The sequence below is a fragment of the Drosophila kikkawai genome, chromosome 2R (genome assembly GCF_030179895.1).
Source record: "Drosophila kikkawai strain 14028-0561.14 chromosome 2R, DkikHiC1v2, whole genome shotgun sequence".
Lineage (NCBI taxonomy): Eukaryota > Metazoa > Arthropoda > Insecta > Diptera > Drosophilidae > Drosophila > Drosophila kikkawai.
In genome coordinates, this window is record NC_091729.1 from 18,152,561 (window position 1) to 18,168,870 (window position 16,310).

General features: G+C 42.4%; 1 protein-coding gene and 1 non-coding gene across 2 annotated transcripts; both read right to left on the reverse strand.

Annotated features, from left to right (window-relative positions):
• Positions 1 to 438: 438 nt before the first annotated feature.
• Obp56h (Odorant-binding protein 56h) lies at positions 439 to 1,030 on the reverse strand. Its single transcript, XM_017177420.1, has 2 exons — positions 943 to 1,030; positions 439 to 868 (listed from the first exon to the last, which is right to left on the reverse strand). Exons 1-2 carry the CDS (start codon positions 994 to 996, stop codon positions 518 to 520), a joined length of 405 nt encoding a protein of 134 aa, XP_017032909.1. The 5' UTR covers positions 997 to 1,030; the 3' UTR covers positions 439 to 517.
• Positions 1,031 to 15,651: 14,621 nt separating this feature from the next.
• Positions 15,652 to 15,724, reverse strand: TRNAK-CUU (transfer RNA lysine (anticodon CUU)). The gene has a single exon. It is a non-coding gene; the product is annotated as a tRNA-Lys (tRNA).
• Positions 15,725 to 16,310: the final 586 nt, after the last annotated feature.

The window sequence follows — 16,310 nt, forward strand, 5'->3', positions numbered from 1 at the left end:
GCATTCCTTCCTCTGCCTTCGCTTTGGTTGCCAAGCGCCCGTTGTTTCCAACTTCTCTTTTAATTATCTTGATTTTAAACTTATTAAAATTGACAAATGATTTTCGTAGACAACGCTGTGGTGGCTTGAAGGAAACAGGTTGTCAATGGCTACTTCCCAGAATCCCGAGAGTTGATAAATCACGAAAGGCGATGTAACTCTTTCTTGGCTGCAGTTCTTTATTCTTGCCAGAGATTTCTTTTGAGTTGGGTTTTTGGGCTAGGTTAAGAATCTCAAAGTTGACAACACACCTTATTTCTGTGTCGATTTACCTGGCTGATAAGAAACTCAAGTGTAATCTTTGCTACAAATGTGGCAAGTGGATTATTCCTTAGTTGGTTTTCAGAACAGTCCCTTTACATTTTCTCTTCCTTCTTTTTTACGAAATAAAAGCCTCACTTTTGCTTTGATGCAACATGAACAGATTTATTCACCAATATTTAACCTGAGAATCGATTAATATATCGACAATGATTGCCTAGTGATGTCCCGGCATGGCCTTGTGCTCCTTGAGGCACATGGTGATCTTGAAGGCCGTGTCACAGTCGTTGGTGCCCTTGATGTCCTTGCAGGCATTCACGCCCGAGGTGATCTCATCCATTTTGTCCTTGATCTGCGGCACATTCTTCAGGGTATCAAGCAAAGCCTGGGCATTGAACTGGCCATTGACAAGATGGCCCTGTTTCTCCATCAGGCACTTGGTGTAGCATTTGAGGTTCTCCTTGGCATTGCCCTGCATCCCGCTGGCCATGAACTCCTTGAGATCGGCCTCGGTCACCTGCGTGGAGGCCATGCACTGCTGCATGATCTGCCGGAAGTCCGGATCGCACTACGGTTTGGGTATACAAAATATATCCAGTGGTTAGTAAGCTAACAAACAGTAGCAAGAAGTATTCCCATTACCTGACCAACGGCCAAGAGAGCAGCCAGAGCAACACAGAACAAAGTGGCTTTCATGGTGGAGCTTGGAGTTGAATGGAGGTTCACTGGAGAGCCTCGACTGTAGGCCATCGGTTTGAAATCTGCCGCTTTTATAGGCGATCTCACTGGATATCCGCGTCCGAATCAGGCGAATGCAATTATGGCAATTAAACTTTTTGCTAGATGAGCCTGAATTTGATTACGCACAATACAGACAATTACTCCACAATAGAATTTCCCTTTTTCGATGGTAATTATATTCCATTATCAGTCCATTTGGGGAGGGGACGAATCAGCAAAGTTAGTCGCAATTAGTTACCCGGGGGGTAGGGCCCCAACAACGAATCAATTATTCATTTATTGTATTTAGATGCGGTCAGAGTTTGACAATTTTCGGCCTTTGTGCCAGCCATTCACACTTGCCCAATTGATTTGCATGCCATTTGTTTTCGGCCGAGTCCCCAATTGATATTTTCGAAGGCTTTTAATCTCGCATAATCACGGCAATATTTCCGAATCTGCCGACAGATGAAGGTCGGCGCTGAATAATTCAACAAATTAGCTAAATTTTGGTCCAGAAATTCAGCAATTTGTGAAAAGCGTAAATTTGTAACGACTGCATCTATTATTAGTGGCAGTTATATTTAGTACACTTTGATAAAGTTGCACTAAACAAAAGTATTTAAAATTATTGCATGATGTAATTCAATTGTAAAATGTTATTTAGGTTTCAGAGGGGAAATACTATACTAAACACGTGGTTATAATTATCAAATGAACATCATATATAATTGCACAATTCTTTAATTAAAATCTGTATAAATTTATTTCCGTCGAATCTCTTTTTAATTTACAGACGACCAGAAACAATTTATTTTTATTTGCCTTGAAAGCTGATCCCATACATCTTGCTCCTTCGCCTGCAGACATTTTTAATCGAAGTCACAGATTGCACCACTCGACTATCCATAACAATTAAGCATCCATCAGTCCCCGGCCCGCAACAAACATTTGTTTGCTCCACTGATGGAGGGATGGGGACAGATATAAAAAACTTGCATAATTCCTGGGCAAATTCAAATCAATAGACAAACAATAAGCTCTCTGGGGCTCGCAGGCCAACTGCCATTTACAGGACTGAGGAAGCCATGTTGACAGCACAAATAATTTATGCCTTTGTTATAAGGAGGGGAGGAGCAGCAGCAGCACCTGCCACAGTCCATGGTCCTTCCAGCCACGCCCACCTACACAGGTTGGGAGAAGAAGAAAAAGAGAGGAGGCACCGCACGAGGACGACGACGATTCCAAGTCGAGTCCAAGTCGAAGTGGTTGACAAAAGGCCGAGTGCAAAACCGGAGCAGAGCACCGGCTGCCCAGTGCTTGTCATTAGTCAGGCCGGATAAGCAAAGGACATGGCCATAAAAAGGGCAATGCGAGGCGCCCGGCTACAAGGTGTGTCCTGTGAATGAATTGCTGAGTAACCAATAATGAAGTAAAACTGTTCGAGTCCCTCTGAATGTGCCATTGAAGGAGGGAGGCGGGATGAAGGGTTATACCGACAACCGGGCACAATTCACTGTCAGTTGCATTGTTTTGACCTGATTTACATGCCAGCCATCCAACCTTCTAACCATCTTCCTCCAGCCAGTCCCAATATCAGTCGAGTCCGTTCGGTGGACTTTTATAAATTACAAAGGCCACCGCACAAAGGCGATAGATGCAGGATGCCTAGCTAAGCTCCTACTCGGTCTACTTCCTACTCTTCCCTGCCGCTTTTCCCTGCTGCTTTTCCTGCTTTTCCTGCCTTCCCAGACGACAACGACGATGACGGGACGAAACAAAGGCCAACGTTAATGAGCCAAGAGAATGGCGCGAGCCGTAACAAACGTGGCTAAATAAAGAGCGGGGCAAATTGTAAGAAAGCAGAACTGTGTCACAATGTTTTGACAGGAGTCGGGGCAGTCGTGGGCTCCTGCCAGTGAAAGGACACGGGACAAAGGGACACAGAGCACAGGACGACTGCTCGCTCAGCTAGTTAAGCGGCCCAAAGACAAAGTTGATAAAATTAGATTTGTATGGTAAATAGTTTGTGGGATGCGACGTGGGCCAGAGACAAAGTTTAATAAATGTATAAAATTAATTAGCCAGTTGAATGCTCATTAACAGCTGGCCCCGCCGACTGGCTGACAACTCTGTTCTGGGTTCCGGAGCCTCCTGCTGTGGCCTTTAAGGCAGGCTCTCTGTGTGCAGTGCAGCTTTAAGCCAGGTCGGAACTTTTGATGGCCATGGGTTAGGGGCCAGAGCAGCTGTCAAGCTGCCTCAATTAATTCCCAGCAGCAGCAGCAGCACCACCACCACCAGTCAGTCAATGAAATGTGAAATGTATGACTGTGTGTGTGTGTGTGTTTTCCCCGATTCTACCCAATAACGACCGATTCCCTGGCATTTTCACACCTCCCGAAGCCGTCCGGCATTCCTGGGCGACCACCCGCCGAGTGGAATAATGGGGGAAAAAAGGAAAAGGAAAAGTGAAAACCCCCCCAAAAATGAATGTTGACCTTTCACAATTGCAAGCCGCATGGGTTCTTTGTTTGCTGCAACTTGCGTTTTACGGTTTTTGAATGCTGCACCAGCGGTCCAGAGTTGACCACAAAAGCCAAGGGCCCAAAATGCCAAAGGAGTATGAGTATGAGTTTCCCAGCGACAGGGGCACGAAATCAAAATATATTTCGGACATTGTGGTAAAGTAATTGGATTTTGGGGCATTTATTATAATATTGGAAATCTGTATGTGTGTGCGGAGGAATTTCCGGGAATAACAAAGAGCGAATCGTATGCAGCGAGCAGGCAAAGGAAATTCGAAAATAAATCCAGTCGAATCCAGTGAATAACTGGCACAGGATTTAAATCAAATAGGAAGAGTGAGCTGGACCGGAATTCAAAGCGATTTTAGTTCAATTTATAGAAATATTTGTTAAAAAAACCTCTAGTCTAACTTTTAGCCAAGGAATACGTACAGTCATTTCTTGTTTATACATTTAAATAAACTCTGCAAACTAATGTTTAATTCCCCAAAATGTATAATTCTCTCTCTTTTTTGTTTAAAAATTTCTAAGACCCTTAAAAAAAAAGTCCTAGGAACTTCTTTATTGAACATGAAATTTCTATAATTTGCACTCGTCTTTATTTTGGACAGCTATAATTGGAATCGGGACTTCAGCGCCATCGCCAGTCAATTCCACACACTCTCCCCTCTCTGAAAAAAAAAAATTCAAACTGCGAATGCCGAGCACTGAGCACTGAGCACTGAGCACTGAGTTATTGAAATTAAACATCAAGTGTCACTGGCAGGCACAAGCGCAGGCCAATTCGCTGTCTTTGCAGTGAAAGGCGGACGCCACGCACAAAGGCACAAAGGTCCCTCTGTGGCACATGCACCAGGATTTTGGTTCAGGATTTCAGCGAAGAGAAGTTTTTTTTGAGATAAAAAGAAAAAAACTCGCCCCCTTCCAAACACATACAAAAAATGGCTGCCTGACAAGTTGCCAAAGAGCGAGGAATTCGAATTTGCGTGGAACTTTTGGCAAAAATAAAGTCGAGGCAGACGCCGCCGAAGACAATTGCCCCGGCAAATGAAATCAAGCACAAGCAGCTCAAGGATCCCCCGATGAAAGGAGCGCAGGAGCTCTAAATACGAGTATATGTGTGTGTGTCACAAATACAATTTACATGCGTACGTGTGCCAAAGGCAGGGGCCGGGGCCGGGGAAAGGACATGGCACTCAGTGCGTCTCTGTGACATGTCCTTAGGATATTTGTATGCAAACAGGGCACAATGCGCTGAAATCGATATGCGGGCGCGCGTTGTGTCCCCTTTTCCCGTCTCGTCTTCCCTTTCGGAGGACTCTCAGTCCAAGAAGGCTGCAGCTTAGACATCGCCAACGCCGCCGCCGCCTCCAACTCTACTGCCATCTCCGCGTCCATCTGCGTCTTGGCCTGGCAGTTGACAGCCATGTGCAGCGGCGCAATGAAATGAAAAATGGTGAGAAGGAGACAGCGACGGCGACGACGCCTGCAGCTTCAAACTCCAACTGGCAGAAGGACACTGAGCATAACAAATGATTACTCTATTGTAAATATATAAAAAAAGAAAGTTTCCTAAATATTTTCTTAAATAATTCTTCTCTTTTCTCTAAAATTAAATAATATATAAATCTGGTAATAAGAAAATTGGAACATTATTTTTAAGAGGTGTCCATTGGTACGTCTCTTCAGGTGTCCTTATGTATATTTCTGTCAAAGGGATTATAAGAGCGAGAGGGACTATTAGAGAAATTAGAATATAATTTGAAAAGGTTTTTTAACTTTGCTTGGCTTTCTAATTTGATTCTTTAACCTTAAAATTTCCTAGCTAACTCATATTTCTTTCAGTGCACATATGTAAGAGAGAGCCCGCGGCGACAACGATGGCCTGCTGACAAGCCCTTCGTCGCACTTATGTGCGTGTAGTCTTGGGTAGTGCATACATAAATGGACTAGGGATGGGTGATGCTCTGATATGTGATATTAGTTTGATCTATTGTGATTTCATGCAGGGATGCAGCCAGCCACTGGAAATGGAATAAGCCCGCAAAAGCCACCAGGAAATTGCTAAATGGAACATTATTAAATGGAGCTCAGACTTGCTTGTCGCGGACTATAACTAAGGGTATCTTTAAGGGTACTTTTTGATGCAAGAAGTAGTATAAGCAACAAATATCAATCATATAGTGTCCAACCATTTGGTGGATTTAATAACAGCTGTGTGCAGGTTGAACTAGGTAATAAGGGACTCTCAATCAATTCCAATACAAGAACATGATTTTGCAATTTTCCGGCTGCAACACTTGGGAATTCTTTGAGGTCTTGTCGCATCCCTGGTTAGGCCGTTGCTTGATTATATCAGAGGCCCTGTTGCTTGATTTGTTTTGCACACATTACCCTCTCACGTACAGCTCAGCTCCCTCCTCGCTTCCCCAAAAACACAGGGAACCCAAACCCTCCCGCATTTTCGGAAGGAGTACCACCAGTGTCGTCTCGTTATGCTGGTGCGTCGTCGTCACTCGCTTCTTTTTCGATTGTGCAACTTTGATAAGCAATTTTGAGCGTCGTCTTTGTCCTGGTCGGACATTCTCGGGTGCGTGTGTCGCCAACACGCAGATGCCATTGCCAATTGCGAGGACATCCTCCCCAGCGATAGCCATCAAATTAAGGCCGCCCAAATCAATGCAGATGGAGATGAGGATAGAGATGGAGATGTGAATACGGATACCGATACAGATGCCGGCTCTAGCTGCCTCCTCAGGCCTGGGCATCTATTCCACATTGTTTTAAGAGCCTAATTGCCTGGCTGTTGTTGTTACGTTCTTAGGCCCCCGACAGGTGCAAATGGTTATGAAAGGTGGCCTGCATTTAACCCCAGCACGACAACGCAAATGCAAATGAAAACTTTAAAATATGCTCAACATAACCCGTAGTTGGAGTCCAGTTACATGAATGTAAGAGATGTTTTCCTTCCTCGTTGTTTTTTTTTTTTTTGGGTTCTGGGTGCCCTCTTCGGCCCCTGTTTTATTGTATTTTTGGCTGTACAGTAGCAAATTGGTTACAAACACAGCTGTCGACCCTTACGTGGCCATAAAGTACAAGACAAAGGGTTTTTCCATCCGACGAGCCCCAAAAGAAACGTTAGAAGGAGGCGGGGCCGGCACACGTGACCATCACCGCCAACGAATAAAGCCAGGTCAATAATGCGGTAGCTAAACGAAAGGAATTTCGGGGCCCAGAAGCCGAAGCATACCTTCATACCGATGTGAGGTCGAATTAAAAGGGTCGAAAGGATGCAGGCCCTCCTACGATGTACATATCTCCGCTCATTTATCTGCATATGCGAAGAGTTTTGGAAAATATAGATTCCACCAATTGAGATTCTTTGAGTTGGGAACTTGGGAAATGCTAACTATTTGGATTCCCAAACAATAAATTATGAAAAGGGAATTATACTCCACTAGCCTTGTAGTTTTTTCTATTATAAGGCTTCTGAATATATTAAGGTTTTACTATGTAAAGTTGTATAGTATTTTAAAAAAGAATTTAAATAATGCTCAACTAAGTTTGTATTATTTTATACCAATAATTTGACAACATCTGTTAAATGAAATATAATTTTTTAAAGATAAAAAGCTCCAAGGTATTTTGGTAATAAAAATTCACCAATATTTTTATGCTTTTATTCCAATACTTCACCAACAACAACACACCAACAAAAACACTAAATACACTAAATACAATCAACATTTTCGATTTCTTAGTTTCACTCACATCTTTTTTTTTAAGAAAAACCCCAGTAATTCCAACAATTCACCAACAATGGTTTTAAACTACTCAAATATTTCAACAACAGTTGCAAAACATCGCAATGCACTCCTGAAACTATTTGTTTTGATTAACTGTATTGCTGTTGCTGCCATCGATTTCGATTTGCAAAACAGAAGCGAATATAAATATTCACCAAAAAGTTGTTGAAATGCCGCAGACAACTCCATTGAGACCCCGGAACATCTGTTCTTCGAACGGGGAGCTGCATATATACATATGTATATTGTACATTTGTACATTCATCAATGTTTCCCGAGGCCCAGCCAGGTTCCAGTTCTCCAGGTCTCTGGACCGAAGCTGATTGCGATTGCGAATTGCAAATCGATGGCAGCGATACGAAGGTACTCGTAGGTACATACGTTCGGGCAAAACGTAAAAACCGCACGGTAGGAAATTTGAATAAAATGCAATAAGACAAACACACATGCCTGATAATTCAAGCCGGGGCAGCATCCCATCCACAACAATGCATGCCCCTGCATCCTCCGGCTGTCGTCGCTTTGGTCCCTTTCCCCCAGTCGCTATACCATATATCCGGATATACACTCGCCGAGTATGTTAATTCCTATAGGTGTGTGTATATAGAGTGTATGCAAAAAAAAAGAAAGAAAAAAAATACCCAACGCAGCAGCAGCTCGTGCGTGTAAACTCGTGATGATGATACACTAAAAACTGCGCTGCTAAACAACCAAACCGCAAAATACATCAAAATGATGCGGTTGATGCGAACTGATGCAAAAACAAGTTCTGAAGTGAGCTGGAGCAGAGCCCTTCCTGGGGGTTAAGAGGAGCGGATCGGGCGAGGACTCATGCATGGTACAATGAACCACTGTCGAAGTGGTTGACTGTTCAAGTGCTTTCTGAGTGCGGTGCAAAAAGTTAGACAAATGTATCTGAGAATAGTTTTTTGCGATAACTCGGCAAACTATTCATTTGGTGGGGTTTCAAGGGACTAAGCGTAGGTACTGACTGGCCTGTCATTCTTACTTTTCCTCTCAGAGTTAAGAATTAGCTTTAAGAGCTTGTTAAAAATATGTGCTATTAATGCAATACCTTCATTTCCTCCCCTTTAATGATTTCTGAACTCTTACGCACTTCTAAGGCTCAAGTTTATATATATAAAGTGCGACTGCTTGGGGGCCGGCTAGGCAGTGAACTGGCAAATGCAACTGTCTGACCTTACGGCTGTAAATTATGCATAGATGCATAATTTATAACTTATGCGTGGCCCAACCCCCGAAACATTTCGCCGGACAAGGACTTTGGTCTCCGAGACACAGACAGATGCACAGACAATGATTAGGGCCACACACAAACCCATTATTAAGGTCCACTCGGGTGGACAATTGCAATTGCTTGGCAGTAATTTTCAATTTAATTATAGGAATACACACTCGCACTCACTCCGGGGCGGTTCTAAGTGCAGATTTGAGCGCATTTGCACTTGAGCCGAGTTTTATGACCGCCTGAGAGTTCGAGTCCCGGCTACTGAGGGATAAATCAAATGCAAATGCGCAGGACTTGGACTTGGACCCCCGGTTGCAATGACAGCCTTGTCCTGTCCGCATTTCGCCATATTAATTATGCGGCGAACGCACTTAAACCAATGTCTCCAGCATCACCCCTTCCCAGGGCTCGGACTACGGACTACGGACCTAAGGTTCAGGCAAGAAGGCCTCAGGCAGGTCAACTTTTAGTTCTCGTTTTCGCACGTAGCTCCGAACATATCGAAATCGGCAATCAAGGTGTGCAGGGAGCGAAATTATGCTCACGTAGGGAGTACGTGCTGTTGATTTGATGGTCAGTTAATTATTATTTTTTGTGTTTATAGAGTTGCGGCGAAAAAAAAAAACACGAAAAGCCAGCCAGAGCCAAAATGGTTCTCCTAGCCAGGAATTACCTGGCCTGGCTAGTGTCTGATCTGGTGGCCGCAACCAGATTGTGGCCCGTACATGCTGGGTTACAAAGTGTCTCAGGCCCATAAAAGAGCTCAAGGAGATGGACAGGTATATAAAGTATAAAGCTGAGAGCTAGGATGATATATGAAGTGTACAAGAGACAGCTGTAATATCAGGAATTTTACAATGATTCAGAAGAAAACTCTATAAGCAAAGCCATATTTAATCCTAGCTGATTGCCACACCACCCCCGCGTAATTACTATATCATAATTCTATATGAGGTACTAAATGGCACCTACCCCCCCTCCACACTATGAGCTTCCTGAACCCCTTAATTACACAGCATTCCGGCAGAGGCACGGGAATAATTTCCGCATATGATGAAGAAAGTTTTTTATTTACCACTCTTGGCTAATGTTAATTATCGCTGGCCCCCCCGGTCCTAATCCATTTGCGAGCCTGGGCCAACGTTATTCCCAGTGAGCCGCCGCCGCTGCCGACGCCGATTGATGCCGCCAAATTAGTTTGATGGGTCAGGAACTGGACCGTGGCACCTCCTACCTCTTAGCTAGAATGGAACTCCTCCACTGGTAACTATGGCGATGTCGTGTCGTAATCAGAGGGCTCGGGTCCCGGCGCATTTCCGATGGCCAGGGCCAATATTAATCAATTCTATGTGGAGCGCGGGACCGGCGCAATCCCTAACTGGTTATCCTCCAGAAGGTAGCAGCGGCCACAACAAGTCGAAACTCATTTCGTGTTGCGACTTTTGATTATGATGATTATTACGCGTAATCGCCGCTACATGTGCTACATGCAGCGCCAATGCCCGGCTCTGGGCCCTTCCCTCCTCCGAGGCTTATTGATGAGGTACGAAGCTGGCATAGCCCCCTTGGCCAAAAGAGCCTGGGACACCTGTGTGTATATTATTATTACACATCGGGAAAGGCCATGGACGGGGGCAGGGAGCAGGGGCAGGGGCAAGGGCACAGGCGATGGGAATTGGACTGGAAAGAGGTATGGGTACGAGTACGAGTACGGGTTTTGGGCCTGGCCAGACGAATTTAAGCGAGATACACACGATGACGCTGTAAGTGAGCACTAATGTGGGTTCAGGGTACTCAACACTCGCGGTCAAGAGAAATGGAGATGAGATTTTTATTTTTGTTAGGGAATTTATAAAGAGAAATAAAACATATATATGGTAAAATGTCATGTATAGTTAAATTTGTCATTTAAATCTTATTTATAAACTAAAAAAAAATTGGGAAAAAATTATAAAGAAAATTTACTACATTTTGTTATTCTAAAGAGTCATATTTGGTGAGCTAAATATATAATTTCCCTGTGAAAAACCTCTTTAAGTTTTGTAGTTTTGCTCATTATTGCAGAAATGTATTCTAAACAAACCTTTCCACTTTCCGTTTTCCTATCTCGCGACACTCAGATTTACATTCATGTTCCAAGATATTACTTTGATAATTGTAATAGTTCCATTTGAGTTACTGTGCGAGTTCCAACCCACCGATCCCTGCTGTCCTTCCCGTCGCTTACATGCAAGTTCGCTGGCAGACTCGCTGGCCGGCTGACGTAACAACAAGTTAACAAGATAATGACAGTAGCGGCGGCTCACCGGACGGAGCAACAACGCTAACCATCCCAATCGTGGAACGAAGTCATCGTGGTCTTCTCTGGGCCCCACCGCCGCTGCTCTCCGCTGCTGTCCATCGAGACCACGTCCCGCTCTGTTATTTAGAGGAGGTAGGTGTGGACCATCGCTGGGGCGTTGTGTGTGCCATGATGAGTGTGTGCTGTGTGTGTGTGTGTGTGTGAGCCCGGTTTGAGTGACGGCCCATGAGCATAAGTGACTGATGGCCGGCGACGTCCAGAGCCCAGCCCCATCTTCTTTGCCTCCTTTCCTTTTGCCGGCCAAAGACCATAATCAAGTATGCTAAAAAGACGCGCCAGCCAAAAAGGAAATTGAAATGAAATATCTGCGTACAAGCTGATGCAGAGAAAGAAATGTATATTTAATGGAATAAACCAAATATTCCATATCAAAAATAAATAAAATTTCATTAAAATAAAATCAATATTTCTCAGAATTTCCTACATATTTCTCAAAATTATTCTGTTTTCAATCTTTAATTTCTTTATTTTTATTCAAACATCTTTTTAATCAATTTCTTCTTTTTCTAGTAATTTCTTCCAGTGCATCTAGTCGAGTGGAAACGTTCGCGCTTACTCTTCTGTGGTATTTCGCACCTGGAGCGGCGCTCGGCATGTTGTGCACACCGTCGTTAACACTTGGAGCAGAGCCCCCTTTTCCACCGTACCCTCCCTCTGGTTACCTTCCACTTTCAGCTGGCCAAGTTGGTCGGTCTGCTCCTGGCTGATTCGTGCTTCTTGGTCTGGTTCTTGTTGCTGCTGCCGCCGCCGTCGCCGCTGTTGCATTGCCAACAAGCTCATTAGTTTCATAATTAGCTTTCGTTATGCTCTTCGTGTATTAATTAGAAGTTATTGCTGTGTCCAGGCGCCGGACACGAAACCCACTCAGCAACACAGCGCCCTCGAAAAGGGGGGGGAGTGGGGTTTGCAACTTAAAAAACCCCCTACCAGCCCTTGCTTTTTCCAGCTGGTTCGCTGCATTTTAAATCGCTTATCAAGCGAGTTTTCCTTGCGTCAGCCCTTTTTTGCCTTGTCTTTGTTCTGCCGGGTTTTTTTGCTTTTGCCTCAGCAACTAATGCAGAGATAATGATGCTGTGGCTTTGATCGATTTGATAACAATTTAATTTCTAGTGCACGCTCATGGTTTTTGCCCATTATTAAATCTTCTTTTTTTTTTTTGAGGGGCATTGCGATGTGGTGTGCGCGGCACGTAGGCAGATTAGTCGAGGCAATGGCAGGCTGATTGCATCGCCAAGTGCATTGCATATTTGGTTAGATAATGGTTAATGGCTCATCGGGCCACACGATGGATGGCACTGTGCACAATAGGAAATAGTCGTCCATAAATGGCGAATGCGGAATAAAGCCATCCCGAGGAGGAGTTGTGTATTACAAGGTGTGTGTGTGGCAGAGCAGAGCGTGAGTGTGAATCAAATGAACTCGGTCGGTCCAAATAGGGTCTTCTTTCCTCAGAACCACCATCAGAACTCTGATTTATCTATAAGAGAGGTATTGGCATAATAATAGGGTTATTTTGCAAGGCCTACGATCGCTACATACCAATTAATGGGAAGGTGAAGAGCTGGCAGAGGTTTTTCTGCAGTCTATTTTGTTTTAAATACATAAAGCTATGATAAACACATGTTTGCTAATAATTAATAAGTATTTGAAGTATTTTAAAAATATTTTTTTTTCTAATTTAAAATTACTCTAAATATTTCAAAGACTCAACAAATTATAAAACATTTACAATTAGCTGCCTAGCAGGGTTTCCTGAACTTTTTCCCATTATTAATCTTAACGTTGATTGATGCTCAACTCGAGCAAAGGGTCGGCGGAGGCTGAGTTCAATTTCTCGCAAATCTCGCATAATAAACACAACATATCTGCAATGGAAGTGCGGAGAGGGGAGATCGAGTTTCCCGGCAAACAAACAATGAAAAACGAAGCAAGCCGGCAAAAAAATGCTGAGTAAACCTTATTAAAAAGGGATAACGGCGCACGAGCAGCGCTAATGACAACGCTCATGGACTCGCAGGATGGATGAATGGAGGATGGGTGTGTGGTGTGTGTGTGGGTCGGTGCAAACACACACGTCACCCCGGCCACGACATCCTTCCGGCGCGGTCTGGTCCCGGGCTTAACGCTGTTAATGACCAAGGGCAACAGCGACATGCCCTCAACCTCGGCCGAGAAATATATCCCCATTCCAAGCCAAGCCCTCCCATCCCAGCTACATATATCCATCCATTCTCCAAGCGATTTCATTACGTGTGCTCATGAGCAATTGATGCTGCAATGTCATACGTCAGCAGAAGGTGAGTCAAATCAGCACTGTGGCTGCCAAAAGGGTTGCCCAGACATACACGCAAAGAATTTTTATTAGATTAATATGAAATTTAATAACTATTGGGTACTATATTTATCGATATTTTGTTTTTATATTTTAAATAGAAAAATACTTTTTACATCTAGATAAATATTTTAAACTGTATTCAGGGTTGAAGTTTTCACCATTTCAATTCCTAATTAAAAATACATTCTTTATTTTTATACCCTTGCAGGGTATTATAATTTCAGTCAGAAGTTTGCAACGCAGTGAAGGAGACCTTTCCGACCCCATAAACCATATATATTCTTGATCAGCATCAACAGGGGAATCTTTCTAGATATGTCAGGAAGAAATCGATTGTTTTGCCATTTTTGCAAAATTTTATAAGGGGTTACATCATTAATATTTTTGATTTTGATAAAAAATTGAATTTTCAAAATTTTTAAATGAAGTATGCATATTTATTAATAGTAGAAAATCTTGCACAGAACAGTTTTCCGATTTAAAATTAATGCTCTTCTGGCCGAGTTATGATATTTTTAATTTTAAAAAAATCAAGAAGTTTTTTAATATAAAAAATCAGATTTTATAATACAAAATAATATTTTTCTAAGTCAAGGAATCATTTCCGACCCTATAAAGTATATATATTCTTGATCAGCATCAACAGGGTAATCTTTCTAGACATGTCCGGAAAAAATCGATTTTTTGGCCATTTTTGCGAAATTTGATAATTGATCATTAAAATTTGCAAAAATGGCATAAAATTTTGATTTCTTAAAATTTTAAATTTGGTATGCAGTTTTTTTACATTTATGAAAACTAACACAAAACTGCTTTCCGAATCGAAATTAATGCATTTTTGGCTTAGTTATGATATATTTTAATTGTTACCTGCAAGGGTATACAAACTTTGGCTGGCAAAGTTAGCTTTCTTTCTTGTTTTAAATAAAAATGTTATTTTCCCAGTGTACCCATCAACAGGGCTTAAAATGTAAAAACTTTGCCGAACAGCAAATCGTGTAATCTGGCTGGATTTCCTACGTTTGACCTCTGTATTACGAGGCAGGACCCAACCCAGCCCAGCCCAGGCCAACCCTGAGGGACAGTGTTCCTTTCAATAACGTTTAAAAAACTGCTGTATAATGTTTATTTGCCCGAGCCGACAAAATTTATGTGTTCCCCTTCTGGACGTTCTGGGGTATTAAAAAACTTTTGCTCAAGAAATTCTGCGGCCAAAGGGTTGGCAGAAAGGAAGAAAGGACACGCCACCCTGCTGCTGCGCGTGGATAAATCTGCGTGGCCAATGCAACTTAATTAAATTCCCAAATACTTTCACTGCGCAGGGAATTATGATGCAAAATGTTGGCCGTTAATTACAAAATTGTAAACTCAAAGTTCAAACTGCAATTTGTATTCATTTGTAAGCCGACGCTGCCGCCGTTGCCACAGCCAGTGCCAGGCCAATGCCATTAAATGTGTAAACCTCCTCCGGCGAAATTATAAATTAATGCGGGCGGTTGGCAGCTGTCTGTCCCTCCGTCACGGCGGACACCTCTGCCGGCGAAAAACCACGCCTCCTTCCACCGCGACTCACTCACCCACATAATTTAAATGCATTTCCTTCTGCGCATTAATTTCCTAAGCTTTTTGCATACGAAAATCCCACACAAAACTGCGTTCAATGTAATCCCCTGAGCTTTAAAGTCACGTGTATTGCCCAACCGACCGAACGCCCGCCCGCCCGTTGCCTCTGGCCATCCCTGGCTGTGGGGGGCGTGGCACGCACAATAAAACCTGGACTGGTTGGGATTTGTTGGCTGTATTCGCATGTAATAAATGTATTTGTTTATCCCACTCTAATTTTTACTGCAAACTGAAAATATTCCATGGAACACAGAATAAAACGAAGAGAATGGGCGACGACTGTGTGTGCTCTTCCTCTATTTGCCGTTCACAGACCGCTTTGTGTGAGGTTTTTTGTTAAATTTATAAATTGTCCCGCGGCTGGTAGAGAAGGGGTTCGGGATCTTCCTGGTTTCCCGCTTTTCGGGCACTTTTTTTGAATTTTTCATACGCTTTTGAACCGTTGTGCAATTATGCATGCGCGTATATTGTGTAATCCGAACAATGACTTTCACTTGCACACATTCAACAAATATTTGTCAGCCAAATTAATTTAATAGAATTTTTTTAAGGCCTTAAATATTCAATGCGGTCGCCAATTTTTTAAATGCCCTTTTGCCAATTTCACATAAAAAGGTATTGAAAGGATTACACAAAAAAAATGATTTGGTATAGAATAATGTTTTTTGATTAAAAATGAGCAATGTATTAGAAAAGAATATAATGAAAAAAAATAACAAAAAATTTCGTTTCGCCCAACGTGGGGCTCGAACCCACGACCCTGAGATTAAGAGTCTCATGCTCTACCGACTGAGCTAGCCGGGCAGTTGGGCAACGAGCAGCAAATGCCGACGAAGAGCCAGGGGCCTGGCTGTGAAGATGTCTACATTCGCTTTGCCTGCCATGTGGAGTCTATTTTTAGGTTCTGCTTATATTTATTGTTGGAACGGGTTTTAGCTTATGGTGATGTCGTCACACCTTTTGATGTTTCCACGTGTTTTCACGTATGTATATTATTGCTATTTTTAGGTCTTTGAAGCACTTGACAATACAAGAAAATGTGACTGGAGTAAGCTGTATAAATATAATACATAAAGAAATGTGTTGATATTATATTAAACAAATGAATTTAAGCAATAAAATATTCATTAAAAAATATTTTAATATATATTTAATTATTAAATGTACTGTTTTTCTACAATTTCTGTATTTATATGCTAATCTGTCAGCTTTAAAATATTTTATTTAATTGTTTTACCTTTTATTTCGAAGGATTTTTTTATATAACCTTCTCAACTAATGTCTTATAAAGACTTTTTAACTTTTTAAAAATATATTAAATTCTGAATTCATATTTTTTGCCTTCTTTTTTTTTATTCTACTTATTTCTATGGTATTTCAATAACATAAT